The sequence below is a fragment of the Podarcis tiliguerta genome (assembly GCF_965153285.1).
Source record: "Podarcis tiliguerta genome assembly, chromosome: 4".
Taxonomy (NCBI): Eukaryota; Metazoa; Chordata; class Lepidosauria; order Squamata; family Lacertidae; genus Podarcis; species Podarcis tiliguerta.
Window position 1 is genome coordinate 854686 of NC_139537.1, and position 16681 is coordinate 871366.

The following is a 16681-nucleotide window of genomic DNA, read 5'->3' on the forward strand; positions in this document are numbered from 1 at the left end:
AAAGGCAGCCCACCTAGTCCAGCCTCCTTTCCTCTCCGGGGTCAACCGGCTGCCCCAAAGCGGAACCCGCAAGCAGGAATCAAGCACCAGAGCAATTCTCCCCTCCTGCATTTTCCAGCAGCTGGCATTTGGAAACAAGGGTGCCTCCCGTCCTCTTGTAAAACCATCAAGATTGGTGGCCATCCCTGCTTCTTGTGGGAGGGAGTTCCATAGTCACTGCACTGCGTGACTTTCTTTTTATCCGCCCTGAATCTTCCCACATTCAGCTTGATCTCTCCACTTTCTGCACGCTGTAATCTTATAAGCCTCTATCGTTTCGCCTCTTCCTCGCCTTTTCTCTAAGCTAAAGCATCCTGCTCAGCTGCCTTCATGAAGAGGATGGGGCAGCCCGTGCCCCCACCTGTCCCCCCTCCCTCCTGCTCTGAGCTTCCCTGCAGAGGCTGCCAACCCAGCCTGCCCCCAGCCAGAGCCTCCAGGATCACGTGACGCCTCTCTGCCCCCACCTGCCTCCACCTGCCTGCCAGTTCCTCGATCTCTCTGTCTCCCTCTCACCTGTCCTTGGCCGAAGTCCCCTCACCCTCCTGGGGCATCTTCCTGCTGCTTCAGGGAGAAGGTGAGTTCCTCATGGGGCCCTGGGGACCCACAGGAGGGGGAGGGGAGGTCCCAGCCACCCCCTAGCACTTGGGGGCCTTTACCCTCACCCCAATAATTCTGTATCCTGCATAGCTCCTCTACAAGCCCACCCCCGATTCCTTTCAGGCACCCAACACCCCTGCGGATCTGCCTGCCCCAGAGGAATTGAGCACCCAGCAGGCTGGCCTGGGAATGGGGCAGCCATGGGGAAAGAGACAGAGTCTGCCAGGGCTCATGAGATATTCATGGTGACACCCAAGACAGCAGCTGCCATGCTAGCCTCTCCCTCCCCCCGCCCCCAGCTCCTGGCAGCCAGAGATGCAATGGATGCTCTTAAGACCAGCTTAATTCCCTCCTCTGGAGTCTTTTCCAGCTGTTTTTAGTACTTTGAAATATTGGTTTTTAAAATAAAAAATACATTTTTATTAGTTTTTAACATATTAATTAACATTCATACCACAGAACTTCACATCTTATACAATATTTTTCGGACTTCTGTCAACACCTCAGATGATTTTCTCTTCTTATCACTTATTATGCGTTTCTTAATTTCATATTACCTTTAATTATCTTTAACTAATAATCTCCCTCATTATTTTTTTTGCAATATTTCAAATAATTCACCTTACAAAACTTCTTGCAAACCTACTAGCATAATCTGTCGATCACAATTACTTGTGAGATGCGCAGCAATTGTCACCTCTGGGCACTTCCTGGAGTCCTTTTTCAAGGGGAAAATAGCTTTGGAATGGAGGAAACTGGCAAAGGAGTGGATTTTATATTATTTTTAAAGCTAGGTGACTTCCCTGAGCTGTCAAGTTGAAAGGATACATTCAGGCATAATATTTGTAATATTTAACAACTTTAAAGATGTGCCCCCCCCCCCCGTGTAATTTCTGTAACACCCCCCATGACCATCTCACCCTCTCTTTCTTCCCTGGTCCCTAGGAGATGGCAGAAAGCCCTGTGGATCACAAGGCCCTGGCGCTGGCGCTGAGTGGCGCCCAGGACTGGCTGAAGTCCCTGCAGCAGCGCCACCTGGTGGGCCTGGCGGGGGCCCAGCGCTCCCTGGAGGAGGCCCTGGCTGAAGGGCTGCAGGAAGAGGAGCGGCTGTGGGCACGCGCCCGGGCAGAGCGGCTGCGGCTGCAAGGAGAGCTGGCTGCTCTCCAGGATGCCAACGAGGAGGCAGCACGAGTGGGCGCGGCCAGGATCCAGGCCCTGCGGCAGCAGCTGAACCACCTCCATACCTGCCTCCTGGCAGCACCCTCCACCGAGAGGGCCCAGGAGGCCCGGGATCTGCTTGCCCGTGCCAGCGCCCTCTCGCTCCAGCTCACCTGGGCCAGCTTCATGCCATCTCCGCAGGGATGGCCGACCCACATCCTGGGGCAGCTCCAGCTGGAGGAGAGGGTCCTCAGCCTGGCCCCAAGCAAGATCCTGGCCAGGGGCAACAGAGAAGGGCGTGGAGGAGGCCCCGCTGTGCCCACGGAAGGGAGCAGCCCAGAGGGTGGCAACAAGGAGGAGGCGAGCGAGAGCTGCCCCTCAGAGCTGCCAGGGAGTGCCCCCTCTGTTGAGACTGGACTGGCATCCCGGGAGGAGATGTGCAGCTGGGCAGAGGAGATGGGGACAGTGGCAGAGGTTGCTGTGAGGGAGGCAGAGGGCAGCGAGGGAGCCCTGCCAGCAGAGGCAATGCCCGCGGTCTCTGCAGAGGTGCCCACAACGTGCTCACCAGGGGCTGAGGAAGTGGGCGGTGCGGCCAGGCCAGGCCTGTCCCTTCCAGAGGGTTCCCCTGACACGGCCGATGCCCCTGGCACGGCCTTGCCCTTGGAGCCTGCCACCCTCTTCCGTGCCAGGGCGATCTGGGTACAAGAAGACGCCTCTGACAGCAGCAGTAGTGGGGAGATGGGGGCATCGGGCCCCTTCCGGGAGGTGGCTGTGCTGGGCAGCCGAGCGCCGTCTGCCAGGGGGGCCCTGCCCCGGTGGGCCTCGGCGGAGTCCCTGGGGCGGCTGCACAGAGCCAGGCAGGGAGCCGGGGGGCAGCTGGGGGGCAGCTGCCTGGAGCTGGCGGGGCATGGAGCGGAGCGGGTCGCCTTCCTCAAAGGGACCCGGCTGGGGTGGGGGGAGCCCCCGAGCCCCCATTTAAAGTGCGTCCCAGCTGTGCCCCACCACCTGGGACCCCCCAGCCCTCCCTGCAACCGGCTGGTGGGGCAGTGGGGGGCGTGGGGCAGCCGAGAGGGGCAGCTGTGCCTCCCGCATGGGCTGTGTGCCGCCCCCGCCGGCTCCCTCTTTGTGGTGGACTTTGGGAACCGCCGGCTGCAGGAAGTGGGGCGGGCTGGGGGGCGGGCCTTGCCCCTGCCGGGGAAGGCCTACTTTGACGTGGCCCGGGGCAGGGGGGGCTGCGTGGCGCTGACCAGCCCCTCTTGGCGCCGTGTGGAGCTCTACAGCGCCCGAGGCCGCCTCCTGCAAGCCCTGGCTGAGGGCTTCCAGAGCCCCCGGGGTATTTCCCTTGCCCCCCGGGGGGAGTTCCTGGTGGCCGACACGCGTCTGGGGGTGCTGCATGTCCTGGGGGTGTCTGGGGGCCGCCTGGTGCGGCGGGAGGCTGTGGGGGGCTTCATCAAGCCCTACCTGGTGGCCACCAACAGCCGGGGGGAGGTGGCCGTCTCTGAGCGGGGGCTGGACGGGGGCTGCTGCGTCAAGGTGCTGGCCCCCACCTGGCAGCTCCTGAGGGTGCTGGGTGGGCAGGGCCGCCCCCCGCTGCTCACCAACCCCTGGGGGGTCTCCCTGGACGAGGCCGGGCGGGTGGTAGTGGCCGACTGGGGGCGCCTCTCCCACGCCGTCTTCTGCTACCCTCCGCGAGGGAGGGGTTGGGCCGTGGCCACTGAGGGGTTAAGCAGCCCCCGGGGGGTTGCCCTTCTCGGGGAGCGCCACCTAGTGGTGGCAGACAGCATGCACCACTGCCTGAAAACCTTCCAGTACTGTTGAAGGAGGGCCAAAATGGGCTCACCCCACCCCACCCACAGTGGGGTGCATGACCCCTACTCCTGCTCCCCCAAACTGAGCAGGGATGCTTGTGGGGGTGCCCCACAATGTCTTATTACAGCGGGGAGAGAGCTGGGACTCCCAGGACCAAAACACCTTCCTGCCTTGCCCCTCCCCCACCTGGGACCCCTAAAAAAAGGAGCTGAGCAGGTACATAGATTGATTTCCTCCCGGAGCCATTCTTGTCGTTTGAGACTCCAGGGGCCTCGGTGGCCCAGGAGGGCTTCCATCAGCTTCAGGTGGTGGCCCAGCTACACCTGTGTCTGGCCAGTTGAGGCCAACCTCCATTCCATCATCTCTGCTCCGGCAACCAAGCTCCAGGTGGACTGTCTCGCCAGAGTGGTGAATGCTCTGGATATCTCCCGCTTGGACTACTGCCATGCGCTCTATGTGGGGCTACCTTTGAAAGTGACCCAGAAACTGCAACTAATCCAGAATGCGGCAGCCAGACTGGTCACTGGGAGCGGCTGCTGAGACCATATAACACCGGTCCTGAAAGACCTACATTGGCTCCCAGTACGTTTCTGAGCACAATTCAAAGTGTTGGTGCTGACCTTTAAAGCCCTAAACGGCCTCAGCCCAGTAGACCTGAAGGAGCCTCTCCACCCCCTTCGTCCAGCCTGGATACTGTGGTCCAGCTATGAGGACCTTCTGGCGGTTCCCTCACTGCAAGAAGCCAAGTTACAGGGAACCAGGCAGAGGGCCTTCTTGGTGGTGGCACCCGCCCTGTGGAACGCCCTCCCACCAGATGTCAAAGAGAAAAACAACTACTTGACACTTTAGAAACTATCCGAAGGCAGCCCTGTTTAGGGAAGTTTTTAATGTGTGACATTTTGATGTATTTTTAATTTTTGTTGGAAGCCACCCAGAGTGAATGGGGAAGCCCAGCCAGATGGACAAGGTACAAATAAATTATGATGATGATGATGATGATGATGATGTTAGATTACTGTTATATGTGGGGCTGCCTCTGCGAACGGTTTGGAAAATTCAGTTGGTGCAAAATTCGGCAGTCAGGTTGCTCACCAGGGCGAGACAGTTTGAGCCGATTGCCCTGGCCGCCAGTTAGTTTCTGGGCCCAACTCAAAAGTGCTGGTTTTGGCCTATAAAGCCTCAGGGTTGCAATACCTTAAGGGCCGCCTCTCTTCAAATGAACCGACCCTGAGATCATCTTCTGAGGCCCTCCTTGGTTTGCCTCCTCCTTGAGAACAGGGCCTTTTCTGCAGTGGCTCCCGGTCTGTGGAATGCTCTCCCCAGGGAAGTTTGCCTGGTGCCTTCATTATACATTTTTAAGCACCAGGTAAAAATGTTCCTCTTCCACTAGGCCTTTGGTTGATTCATATTCTGCAGCCCTTTAAATGTGTTTGTGTGATTATATTATTATGTTCTGCATTATCATACTCTGCATTATGCTTTTATTATTATGCTGCATAAAGTAACGGTCTAAATATTGTACATGTGGATAAAGGGTGGTATAGAAATTGAATGAATAAAGAAATCCTTATTCTTGCTCTCAGTGTTCTTTGCATCTGGAACAATAATCTGCTGCCTTTGAAATTTTCAGATTCGGCTTGATTTCTGTTGCATCGGACGAATTCTAACGCAACCAGAATTTGAATAGAATTGGGGGGGGGCCTCTCAGTGGCTTCTGGCCCCAGCAGCTCAGCTCTGCCTCCATGGAGTAATAGCAGCAAGTTGCTTCTGCACTCGGGATCCTGGTTTTGGGCTTCCCATTGGGCCTCTGGTTGGCCACTGAGCATTGCAAGAGATCAGCGGCTAAATATCACGATATGTTAGATACAGGTGAAACTCGAAAAATTCGAATATCGTGGAAAAGTTCATTTATTTCAGTAATTCAACTTAAAAGGTGAAACTAATATATGATGCCTCATTTAATATTATAATCTCATATATTAGTTTCACCTTTTAAGTTGAATTACTGAAATAAATGAACTTTTCCATGATATTCTGGGTCAGGAAGCCCCCCCAGTCCTGCCCCCCAGCTGTCTTGCCAGCTCAAAATGTCTGGAACTGGTCTTCTGATCTGAGCGCCATACTGGTTGCTTTGCCCCGGGCCCCGGCAACCCTTGCTAGGCCACTGCACGCAAGGACGTTCCCCACCCTTTGAGTCCTCCCCGCACCCACCCTGCCAACAGATGCCAGGACAAGAATGTTTCCAGAGTTGGACCTTTATTGATGGTGGGAGTTCTGCAAATCAAGGAGAGCCACGAGGGTCCCTGGAGAAGCAACGAAGCACCATGATCAGCATCTTGGGCCCCAGCAAGGAGGCGACCCCCCCCCCTAGAATGGCTGGCCGGCTCCCAGAGGCAGGCAGGAGGCATTGGGCAGGGAGAGGGCTGCCCCACAAGGGAAGGAGGGCGGCCGCTCTCCCTCCCACCAGCCATTTTTGGTATCCAGTGCTTCCAAAGTCACTTGTGGCAACTCATTAAAGAAGTGGCTAAGACACCAATGAAGGCAGCATATGGTCACAGCACCAGGGGTGGGGGAGGGGCTTGCCACCTACAGGCACCCAAGGGCCACGGGGCCCAAAGGCAGGGCCTGAGCCAGGGACCCCGGGAGAGGTGGGCTATGGGTATTTCTTGGGGTGTGGCTGCGGAGAAGGCCCCCTGTGCTTTTTCTCCCGTCTTGGCATTGCGTGGGGTTGGGCTAGATGACCCAGTGGTCCCTCCCGACAATGCAAGTTCTGAAACACAACCACGGGGGCACTGAAGGGAAAGAAGCCGAGAACCTGCACTGCCAGCCCCGCTCTGGAGAGCTAGAGACCCCCTCTACTTCTGGTTGGGCCTAGAGGCGGTGGCGGCAGGCGGTCTACTGTTGAACAGGTGGTGCGCAACCCCTTTGGGGATGGGCTCCCACTGATATGGCCCCCTCAACTGCACCCCATGGCAGAGCAGGTGCCACCTCCCGGTGAGAGAGCAGGCGTGGTGGTTAAGGCAAGCCTGGCATTGGACCTCAAGCCAGCCCAGGAAGACGCAGCGGGCACCTCCCTGCTAAAAGACACTCTGTACATGCCCCACCTTCCTCTCCCATGAAATCCTAACCACAGAATTTGGCTCTTCTCCAACCCCATTTCCACAGCCCCAAAGTTCAAGTTCAGGAGCTGTTAACTTTTTTCATGTGTTCTGTCCACCTTCCCAAACTGGCAACCTGGAGTCCAAGGCACCTTGATTGTGTTGCCGGGAGCCGTGGGGAAAGTGCCCCAAACAGACCTAGTCATGCCATGCCCCTATCTGCTCAGCCCCCTAGATGGTGATCCTTTGTGCTATGTAGCCGGGCTTGATTTCTGCCTCCTGGTCTCTGCCCCACAGACCATGAGCCTAACCCCACAACCCGTTTCCTCACTAGTGCCGTCCTGGGAGAGACAACCAGACACCCCACCCCCAAGTGGTGGCAGTGCCCATCACCAAGGCCTTTGTGCATTAGCAGACCCGCTCACGAAAATGCCCCTGCCCCCCCAGTGCCTGTCAGAGGGGCGTCTCCTGCTTGTACTCGTAGCCGCAGGTGGGGCCCTCGAACTGCAGCTTGATGGCCGCCTTGAGGTGCAGGTGGGGGTCCAGGGTGTCGATGGAGAGGAGCAAGGGGCTCCCCACAGCCTCCCCGTTGTGCTTGTCCTGAGCCACTGTGGGGCGGGACGGGGCAGCGAGGGCAGCCTGGCGCCGGCGAGGCAGTGAGTGCTGTTGGATCTGCTGGGCGAAGCTGAGGGTGTCCACGGGGACTGTCTGCGCAGTGGCCAGCGAGTGGAAAGTGGAGGACGTGGCGGCGCCCGAGGAACAGAGGGAGGCCTGCGACTTGGGGTGCTCGCCTGCCGCCGAGTCCAGCGAGGCCGAGGGGGAGCTGCCCACGGAGCCCGGGGAGCCGGGCGCAGCCCCATGCCCCTCCAGCAGCCGCAGGACGTCCCGGTGGCCCCGCTTGGCCGCCACACGCAGTGGGGTCCGGCCAGCTCTGTCAAGGACACCAGGGCTGGCCCCATGCTCCAGCAGGACTTTTGCCACCTCTGCCTGCCCCTCCTGGGCGGCGATGCCCAGTGCCGTGGCCCCCTGGTTGCAGGCATGGTCAGGCTGAGCCCCGCCCTCCAGCAGCAGCTGGGCGATCTGGGAGTGGCCCCTCCAGGCTGCCAGGTGCAGGGCAGAACGGTGCTCCATGTCCAACGCGTCCACGTCAGCCCCATAGCTCAGCAGCAGTTGCGCCGCCTTGGCGTGGCCCTGCCAGCAGGCCACGTGCAGGGCTGAGCGTCCCTGGGCGTCCTGCCCCTCTAGCCCAGCCCCATTCTCCAGCAGCAACTCCGCCATCTCCAGGCGCCCCTCGAGCACCAGCAGGTACAGCATGGGGCGCCCCTCAGCGTCCGAGAGGTTGACGTCGGCCCCCTTGCGCAGGAGCAGCTCGGCCGTGGACCGGTGGCCCCCCAGCATGGCCAGCGAGAGGGCAGAGAGCCCGTCGTAGCCCTGGTGGTCGATGGGGGAGCCGCGGTCCAACAGGAGCTGCACGGTGTCCGTGTGGCCCTCCTGGGCAGCCAGCATCAGGGGCACCCTCCCGTCTCGGTTTGTTTCCGCCACACGGGCCCCGGCCTCCAGGAGCGCGACGCACGTCCTGGCGTGGCCCTGCCAGGCGGCTAGGTGCAGTGGGGTCCAGCCCAGGGCGTCCCGGTGGTTCTCGTCCAGGCCTCTCTCCAGCAGCGCCCGTACCACTGCCTCGCTGCCCTGCCCAGCGGCCACACCCAGTGCCGTGCGGCCCTCGCCATCCAGCCCGTCGACGGCCGCCCCCCAGAGCAGCAAGGTGTCCACCGCGGCCCGGTGGCCCATGGAGGCGGCTGCCAACAGAGGAGTACAACCAGCCCCGTCGGCCTCGTCCACGTCCGCCCCGGCCTCCAGCAGCAGCTCCACCACGTCGGCGTGGCCCTCGTAGGCGGCCACCAGCAAGGGGGTCATGCCATCCTGGTCCTTGTGCCCCGGGGACGCCCCATAGTCCAGGAGGAGCTCCACCACCTTGGCATAGCCGCGGCTGGCAGGCACGCACAGGGCCGCCACCGACAGGGCCGTGCGCCCGTCCATGTCAGCGTGGTCCACGTGGGCTCCGTGCGCCAGCAGCAGCGCCACAATCTCGCGGTGCCCCATGTAGGCCGCCGCAATGAGTGCCGTGCGCCCCTCTGTATCTGCCCGGTTGAGGTCGGCTCCATGCTCCAGCAGCGTGGCAACAATCATCTCGTGGCCGCCCCAGGCCGCCGCCCTCAGCGCCGTCCTCCCTTCTGCGTCAGCACAGTCCACGTTGGCGCCAGCTCGTAGCAGGATCCCCACGGCCTCGCCGTGGCCCCCCCAGGCGGCTGCCCGCAGCGCCGTCCAGCCCTCCCGGTCAGGGCGATCTACCTGGGCACCGTGTGCCAACAAACAGAGAAGGACTTTGGTGTGGCCCTGGCGGGCAGCCAGGGTCATGGGCGTCTGCCCGTGCCGGTCTGGGACCTCGGCCTGTGCCCCACGTGCCAGGAGGAGACCCACCACCTCGTGGTTGCCGCTGTGAGCGGCGCTGGCCAGCAGGGTGCGCCCTGTGACGTCCCGCTGGTTGACGCTGGCGCCGTTTTCCAGGAGCAACCGCACCGAGTCCTCCCTCTCGAGGGCCTGTTGAAGGGACGGTCCAGGCCCTTGGGAGCCCATTTGTGCCCCCGCCAGCACCAGAAGCTCCAGCACCGCGGGTGCCAGGGGCAGCAGCAACGCCTCCTCAGGCTCCAGGCAGTGCTCGACTGGCGCCCCGCACCACACCAGCCACAGCGCCAGTTGCCAAGCCTCCATGCCCAGTTCGGCGTGCAGCAGGTGGTGTGCCAGTTCATGGACCTGCTCGGGCAGCAGCGCAGGTGCGCGGCACGAGGCGCTCATGGCGAGGGAGGCGTGCCCACGGGCTGGGCAGCAGAGGTACCTCTGGGTGCAATGCTTGACATCGCAGAGCCACTCGGCGAAGCTGGCGTGGAAGAGAATGCAGGTGCCACTGGGTCCCTGGTGCAGCAGCGGCGCCAGGGATGCCAGCCAGCCCTCAAATTCCTCCCGGGGCACTGGGCGGCGAGTCCACACCGCGGCGTACAGCTCCATGGGGCGCAGGGGGCGCGGTGCGGCCAGGAGGGCCTCCAGCAGGGGGCGGACAAGGGCAAAGTCCTGGCCCGGGAAGAGACGCTGGCACAGCCAGAGGTAGAGGCCGTAGAGGGTGCCTGGGATGTGGCGCACCTCCCGCAGGGTGACCAGCTCGCCCGCCACGCCATCCAGCACCCGCTCCAGGTACAGCAGGCACCCGTTGCTCTTGATGTGCAGCTGGCTCAGGGCCTCGGCCGTGTCGCGGGTCAGGTGGCGCCGGAGGGGCTCCTCCCGGTCCAGCCGCGCCAGGATGTACTGCTGGACGTCGCAGACCACCGGCTCCCGCCGAAGGTCGTCCAGGCACAGGCGCCGGAACCCTGCGGGGGATCGAGGGGAGAAGCGAGGGGTGAGAAGGGGCTGGGTCTCCCCCCAGAAAGCCCCCCCACAAAAATGTGAGCCCCCGAAAAGTGGGGATAGCATGCCAACAGTCAGCTGCACTTGGCGCCCACAGGGGCACCCTGGAAAGTGCCATGAAATAGTAATAATATTTTGTATATGCCATCTTTTCCTCAAGGCGGCTTTCACCACTTAAAGTACAAAAAGCTTTAAAAATACTAAAGGTTATGGTTACATTGTGGTTTTATTCTGTATTTTTATGCTGTGAACTGTTTCAGGATCATTATTATAGATCAGTGCTTCCTAAACTTGGGTCTCCAGCTGTTTTTTTTAATAATTTTTATTAAACTACAATTTAAAAATCTTGCTTTACATCCTTAATATATCAAGACTTCCCTTCTTCCCTTTCCATGGTTCATTTTACATATCACAAATCCCCGCATATTTTACAAAAACCTAAACCAATCAGAATTCCACTTTTGCATCCACCAAAACTTATTTAGCCTGTTGAATTTATCTTAATGCTGCCAACATTTTCACCCAGGCACAATTATCGCCCATATATTCAGTAAAAGTTTTCCAGTTGGAGATTGGCTCTCCAGATGTTTTTGGACTACAACTCCCATCATCCCAACCTATCAGGACCAGTGGTGAGGGAGGATGGGAACTGTAGTCCAAAAATAGCTGGAAACACAAGTTTGGGAAACACTGTTCTAAATTAAGGTAAAGGTAAAGGGACCCCTGACCATTAGGTCCAGTCGTGGCCGACTCCGGGGTTGCGGCGCTCATCTTGCTTCACTGGCCTAGGGAGCCGATGTACAACTTCCGGGTCATGTGGCCAGCATGACTAAGCCGCTTCTGGCGAACCAGAGCAGCGCACGGAAATGCCGTTTACCTTCCCGCCAGAGGGGTACCTATTTATCTACTTGCATTTTGGCGTGCTTTCGAACTGCTAGGTTGGCAGGAGCTGGGACTGAGCAACGGGAGCTCACCCTGTCGCGGGGATTCGAACCGCCAACCTTCTGATCGGCAAGTCCTAGGCTCTGTGGTTTAACCCACAGCGCCACCTGCATCTAACTTCTAAATTATCTAAGTTCTAAATTATCATACTGCAAAACTAGAAGGTACCATCCAGTCCAACCCCCTGCAATGCAATGATAATAATAATAACAACAATTTATTTATTTATTTATGCCCCACCCACCCCAGCAAGAATCTTTTGCCCAACACAGGACTCGAACCCACAATCCTGAAAGTTAAGAGTCTCATGCTCTTCCAACTGAGCTATCCCAGATGGTGATATACAACTTTAAAGAAGATTAATGTTAAAGAGAAGCTGCAAATTGGGCATTGCAGGGGGGCTGCACTTCTGAAGCCATATCTGAAGGCTTTTAGAGACCCAGGGGGACCCAAGTCCCTGGCCCCCCTCCCCTCCGGCCGGGTCCCCCCTCACCGTTGAAGAGGCGCAGCACCCCCTTGCTGTGGGAGCGGGCAGTGCAGACCAGGAGCAGCCAGGGGGGCAGCAGCTGCAGGTGGCCCCCCAGGAGCTGGGCGATGGTCCGGCTGGGCCCCGGAGGGGGGGCTCGCTCCTCCTCGCGCTCCGCCTGGCCGGCGTCCAGAGCGTCCACCACCAGCAGGAGGGGCTTGGCGGGGGGCGGCAGGTCCAGCAGGGGCAGCAGGACGGCCCTGTGGATGGAAGAAGGAAGGAAGGGTGAAATTAAAAAAAGTTGGGAAATGATGTACGACGAGTTGAAGAAAATGTTCCAATTAACATTTGTAAAAAAAAGCCTGAAGCATTTTTGTTAGGGGTTGTAGGAGAAGACCTGCCAAGGAAATTGAAAAACATCTTCAAGAGTCTTAATAGCACAAGGATGGAAGAAGAAACTGACGGACTATGCGGAATTGGCGAAATTGACTCATAAACTACGTGATAAGGAACCTTTTATAAAGTACCGTATTTTTTGCTCTGTAAGACGCACCAGATCATAAGACGCACCTAGTTTTGGGAGGAGGAAAACAAGAAAAAAAATATTCTGAATCCCAGAAGCCAGAACAACAAAAGGGATCGCTGTGCAACGAAAGCAGCAATCCCTCTTGCTGTTCTGGCTTCTGGGATAGCTGCGCAGCCTGCATTCGCTCCATAAGACGCACACACGTTTCCCCTTACTTTTTAGGAGGGAAAAAGTGAGTCTTATAGAGCAAAAAATACGGTACTTAAAGAAACAACAAAATGAACTGGGCTCCTTGGCAGGTTTTGAATAAACATGCACAAACTTTTTCTTGGTAACATATATATAGATAAATTAAGGATCTTTACAATTTTATAATATGCAGAGAATAACAAGTGTTGAAAACACAGAGAGAGGAGCTGAGGGAAGTCTGGGGTGGGGGGAGGGAGGGTTTTTCTTTTTTGGGGGAGGGAAAAAATGGGGGGGGGTGAGGATGATATATCTTTAAAGTGTTATGTTGAAATTCCTAATAAAAAATATATTAAAAAAGGAAAAAGGAAGGAAGAGAAAGAAAGTGGGGGGGGGGCACACAATGTGAATATTGCAAATGGGGAAGACCCAGAGACATTCTTTCATCTGTGGTCGACTTGTGAAAGGGTAAAAAAATGGGAAATAATTTATAATGAATTGGAAAAAATGTTTAAAAGTACTCCCCCCCCCCCAAAAAAAACCCAGAGTCTTTTCTGTTGGGGATAATTCAGACTGGAATTCCCAGGTGCCAGAAAAGGTTATTTATGTATGCCAATACTGCGGCACGTGTTTCGTTAGCCCCCCAAAAGAAAACGAGCGAGGTCCCAACCGAAGAAGAACGGCAACTTAAGCTGATGGAATATGTGCAGCTGGTAGACTTAACATCTAGAGTAAGAAAACAAGAAGAAAACACGTATAGAGAAGAGTGGAAAATGTTTATGGAATATATGGGGGGGGGGGGAATTGTGTACAGCTGAAAAGGTTGGCAGCATTAAGATCAATTCAACGGGGGGGGGGGGGCTTTTTAGTTTGGAGGAAAGGTGAGTTAAGTGGAGACTCCTGGGCTCAGAGCTTGCTTGCAGGCGGGGGGGATTTGATTTAAATCATTTGCTTTATTTATTTTACAGAAAGACTCATTCTTGCTGGTATATACTTAATATTTACAACCAGATTAAGGTTTCATTTCTGAACTAATAAATTCCCAGAGTAGTTTTTTACACTTATTTGGTTATACTATTAGAAATACATAGACAGATAATTATGAAATTATTGTGAGGGTTAATAAGTTAACTGTTTATATTTGGACAACTTTTCTGCTGTACTTTATCGGAAGGAGGGGAAAAAAATTCCTTAATAACAATTTATTTAACTAAAACAATAACGTTCTAGCAAATGTATCCGTGTGGGTTAACTGATGTGGTTAAACAAACAAACAAAAAACTCAGACTGAGTTTTAGCACACATGAAAAACAAATTTCTTATTTCCTAATGAATAGCCTTTATTTAGACTATAATGTAACTTAAATAGAAAACTATCTTTAGAATATTTTTTCCTCCAATAGCATTTTATTTTAAATTTAAAAAATCCATTATTATTTTTCAAATGATTGCTTTTTATCCCCCTTGAGAGCCACCAGACTCTTCTGAGGCTTTGTGGAGCCTCCAGGTGAAGTGGCAGTCTACCTCAATTTCCAGGTATTCTGAGGAGTTTTTGGCCACTGCGAGACACGGATGCCCGACTCGACGGGCCTGATCCAGGAGGAGGAGGAGGAGGAGGAGGAAGAGATTCTGCCCTCTGGACAGCGGGGCGACCAGGATGCCACCCCCCGGGGGGGGGCAGGGCGGGGGCTCTCTCTCACCTGCGAAAGGCTTCGTCCGGGTCCTTCTTGCACTGCGCGTTCTCCAGGGTGCTCTGGGCATCCGCCCGGCCCAGGCGCTCGCCGTACCCGGGCAGCAGGGGGCACCGCCGGATCTGCGCCACCAGCCGGAGGAGGAAGCCTCGGGGGGAGCAGGTGGCGCCATCGTGGGGCTGGCAGAAGTGCCAGGCCAAGGCGCTCTCGCCCAGCCCCACCCGGCGCCCCGCCTCGGAGGTGGGCCACAGGGCCTCAGTGCACAGGGCCGTCTTGCCGCTGCCCGGCCCCCCCGTCACCAGCACGCCCCCGCCCCCCTCCAGGCTGAGCGCCAGCCGGCCCAGCGCCCACTCCCGGCAGTAGAAGGGCTTGCCCTGAAGCAGGCTGCCAGAGGGCTCCATGCCAGGCCCGGGGCATGGCGGGGTCCGGGCAGTGGTGGCACCGAGGGAGGGGTCAGGGCCGGTTCCGCAGGCGAGGTGGGGGGCTGGGAAGTGGGGCGGGGGAGAAGCCTAGGAGAGAGAGAGAGAGAGAGAGGGTTAAGCCAGGTGGCAGTGGGGAAGGGGCACAAGGGCAGAACACCCGCTTGGCATGCAGAATGCCAATCCAGGCTGGGAGACAGACCCCCCCCCCCACTGCTGCCAGTCAGAATAAGCAATGCTGAGTTTTCCCCAGGGCCTGACTTCCTCTGTTCCTTTACCAGGCAGCTTTTCCTAAAGAACCAGGACTAACAGGAATGGGAGACTTGGAAGGGACCCCAAGGGTCATCCAAACCAACCCGCTGCAATTCAGGGCTCTCCTGCCCAACCCGCTGCTTGAACCCACGACCCTGAGGACCTCACGCTCTGCTGGGCTTCCTCTCAGAGGCAAGGGGTGGCAGCGGAGTGGGAAAGCGCCTGCCGGCACAAACCCCAACTGGCGGCATCTTTGGGGAGGCCTGGGAGGGGCACCCTGCCCAAAATTCCAGAGAGAAGCTGCCAGCCAGTGCTGGCTGTGTTGCACCAGATGGGCTGGGTGCCTGAGTCAGCTTTCTGTGGCCCCAGGGCTGCAAAGAAAGGCTTTCCCTCCGGGGCAGAACACCTGCTTGGAGTGCAGAAGGTCCCCAGTGGGAGAAAGAGACCTGGAGGGCAACTGCTGCCGGTCAGAGCAGGCTGCACTGATCTCAATGGAGTCAAGGGTCTGAGTCTGACCGTCCTACCCACGGCACCCCCTTCTTTGAACAGCCCCCCACGCCTCCATGCCCCCCAAGACTGGCTGACCTTTGCTGCCAGAATCTCTCCCCCTCCGGCCGCTCTCTTCCTTCTGCCGGCACCCAAGGGCCCGGCCGGTCAGGGTGCTGAGGGCAGGGTGCTGAGGGCGGCTGCCTCAGCAGGAGCAGCGGATGCTGATTCATCCCCCCACCCCACCCTCAGCAGCCGGGCCAGTAACCCCCTCCTGCCCAAGGTGCTCTTGCTGTAGACGCTGCGGGGGGGGGGGGGCAAGCAGGATGCGGGCTCCCTCCCTCTCCCGATCAGACCCAACCAGGATGTGCTTCCGCACCCCCAGCCCTGGAGCTCACCCCCCCATAAGAAGGAAAGGGGTGTTGCATGCCGGGGGGGGGCGCACAGCCAGGCCGGGCCAGTCCCTCCGCTGCAGACATGCCCAGCCGCACCTTGTGCAATGGGGAGACACTCCCTCTGCCCCCCCCCCACCGCGGTATTTATAGGGAAGGAGGCAGGAAAGGGCGGGGGAGGGAGAGATTGCCCAGGGCGAGTCTTGCCTGGTCTTGCCCTGCACGGAGCAGGAAGCCCGATTGGGGGGGGGGGGGGGAGAGAATCAGGCTCTGCAAGCCGAGGAATGCAGGATCCGGGGGGGGGGGGCAAGACGGAGCCAAGCCTCGACTTTCCCTCGGAAGCTGTGAAATGGGGCCATTTCGCGGAGCGGGGCCGGAGGGCTCGTAGGGTGGGTGGGTGGGTGCGGAAGGGGACGGCGGGGGGGGGCTCGGCCGGGCCTCTCCCCACAAGACCCCCGTGTGCGCCCCCCTCCCGCCTAGCACCCGGCGGGGTGGGGTGGGTGGGGGGGCTGGCGAGGCAAGGACCGTCCAGCCCTGCAGGGAGGCGGAGCTCAGAAGAGGAATTGGGGGGGGGGCTGAAGGGGGCAGGAGATAAAGACCCCCGTCTTCCCCCCGCGCCCCCACTTCGCAACGGGGAGGGAGCAAAAAGGGGGCGCCTGAAGAGCTCAAGGGGGGGAGCCTGTCTCGGGGGGGGGCTGCAGAATGGGCAGCTTTTGCGGGGGGGGGGGCTCCTTGGCTGGGGGAGGGGCGCTGCAAGGTGGCCGCAGGGAGGGGGAGGGGCCAGATTTTCCTGCCCCCCCCGGCAACGTGTCTTTTTCCTCTCCCCCCCCCCCGCCCCAATCCGGCTTACCTGCTCCTCCTCCTCCTTCCTCGGCTGGCCGGGCAGCCGCCAAACTTCCGCTCGCTCCGGCCGGGAGACAGGAAGGGGGAGGCGGCCCCGCGGGGACCCCCCCTCCCTCTGTGCACGAGCAGAGGCGGAGGCGAGGGCGCCTCTGAGCGCGTGCGGAGCGCCGCCGCCGAGAAGGAGGCTCCTGCCAAGCCCGGCCCCGCTCCGGGGCGCGTTTCCTAGGGAGTAAGTCTCTGCCCCCAATTGCAACCCCTGCCAAGGGGGGGGGGGCGGCGTCCCCGTTGCTGAGCCTGGGCTCCTTTTGGGGGGGAGGCGCT

The 16681-nt window shown here is 58.5% G+C and overlaps 1 protein-coding gene across 2 annotated transcripts; it reads right to left on the minus strand.

Annotated features, from left to right (window-relative positions):
• Positions 1–5842: 5842 nt before the first annotated feature.
• On the minus strand, positions 5843–16463 carry LOC310675485 (uncharacterized protein). Of its 2 annotated transcripts, none has more exons than XM_083436141.1 (4): positions 16368–16463; positions 13978–14477; positions 11593–11825; positions 5843–10120 (listed from the first exon to the last, which is right to left on the minus strand). In XM_083436141.1, the coding sequence occupies exons 2-4, from the start codon at positions 14367–14369 to the stop codon at positions 7155–7157; spliced, it is 3591 nt and encodes a 1196-aa protein (XP_083292267.1). In that variant the 5' UTR covers positions 14370–14477; positions 16368–16463; the 3' UTR covers positions 5843–7154. The 2 variants fall into 2 exon arrangements, with proteins under 2 accessions (XP_083292267.1, XP_083292266.1); XM_083436140.1 differs by lacking the exon at positions 16368–16463 and adding an exon at positions 15225–15323.
• Between the last annotated feature and the right edge of the window lie 218 nt (positions 16464–16681).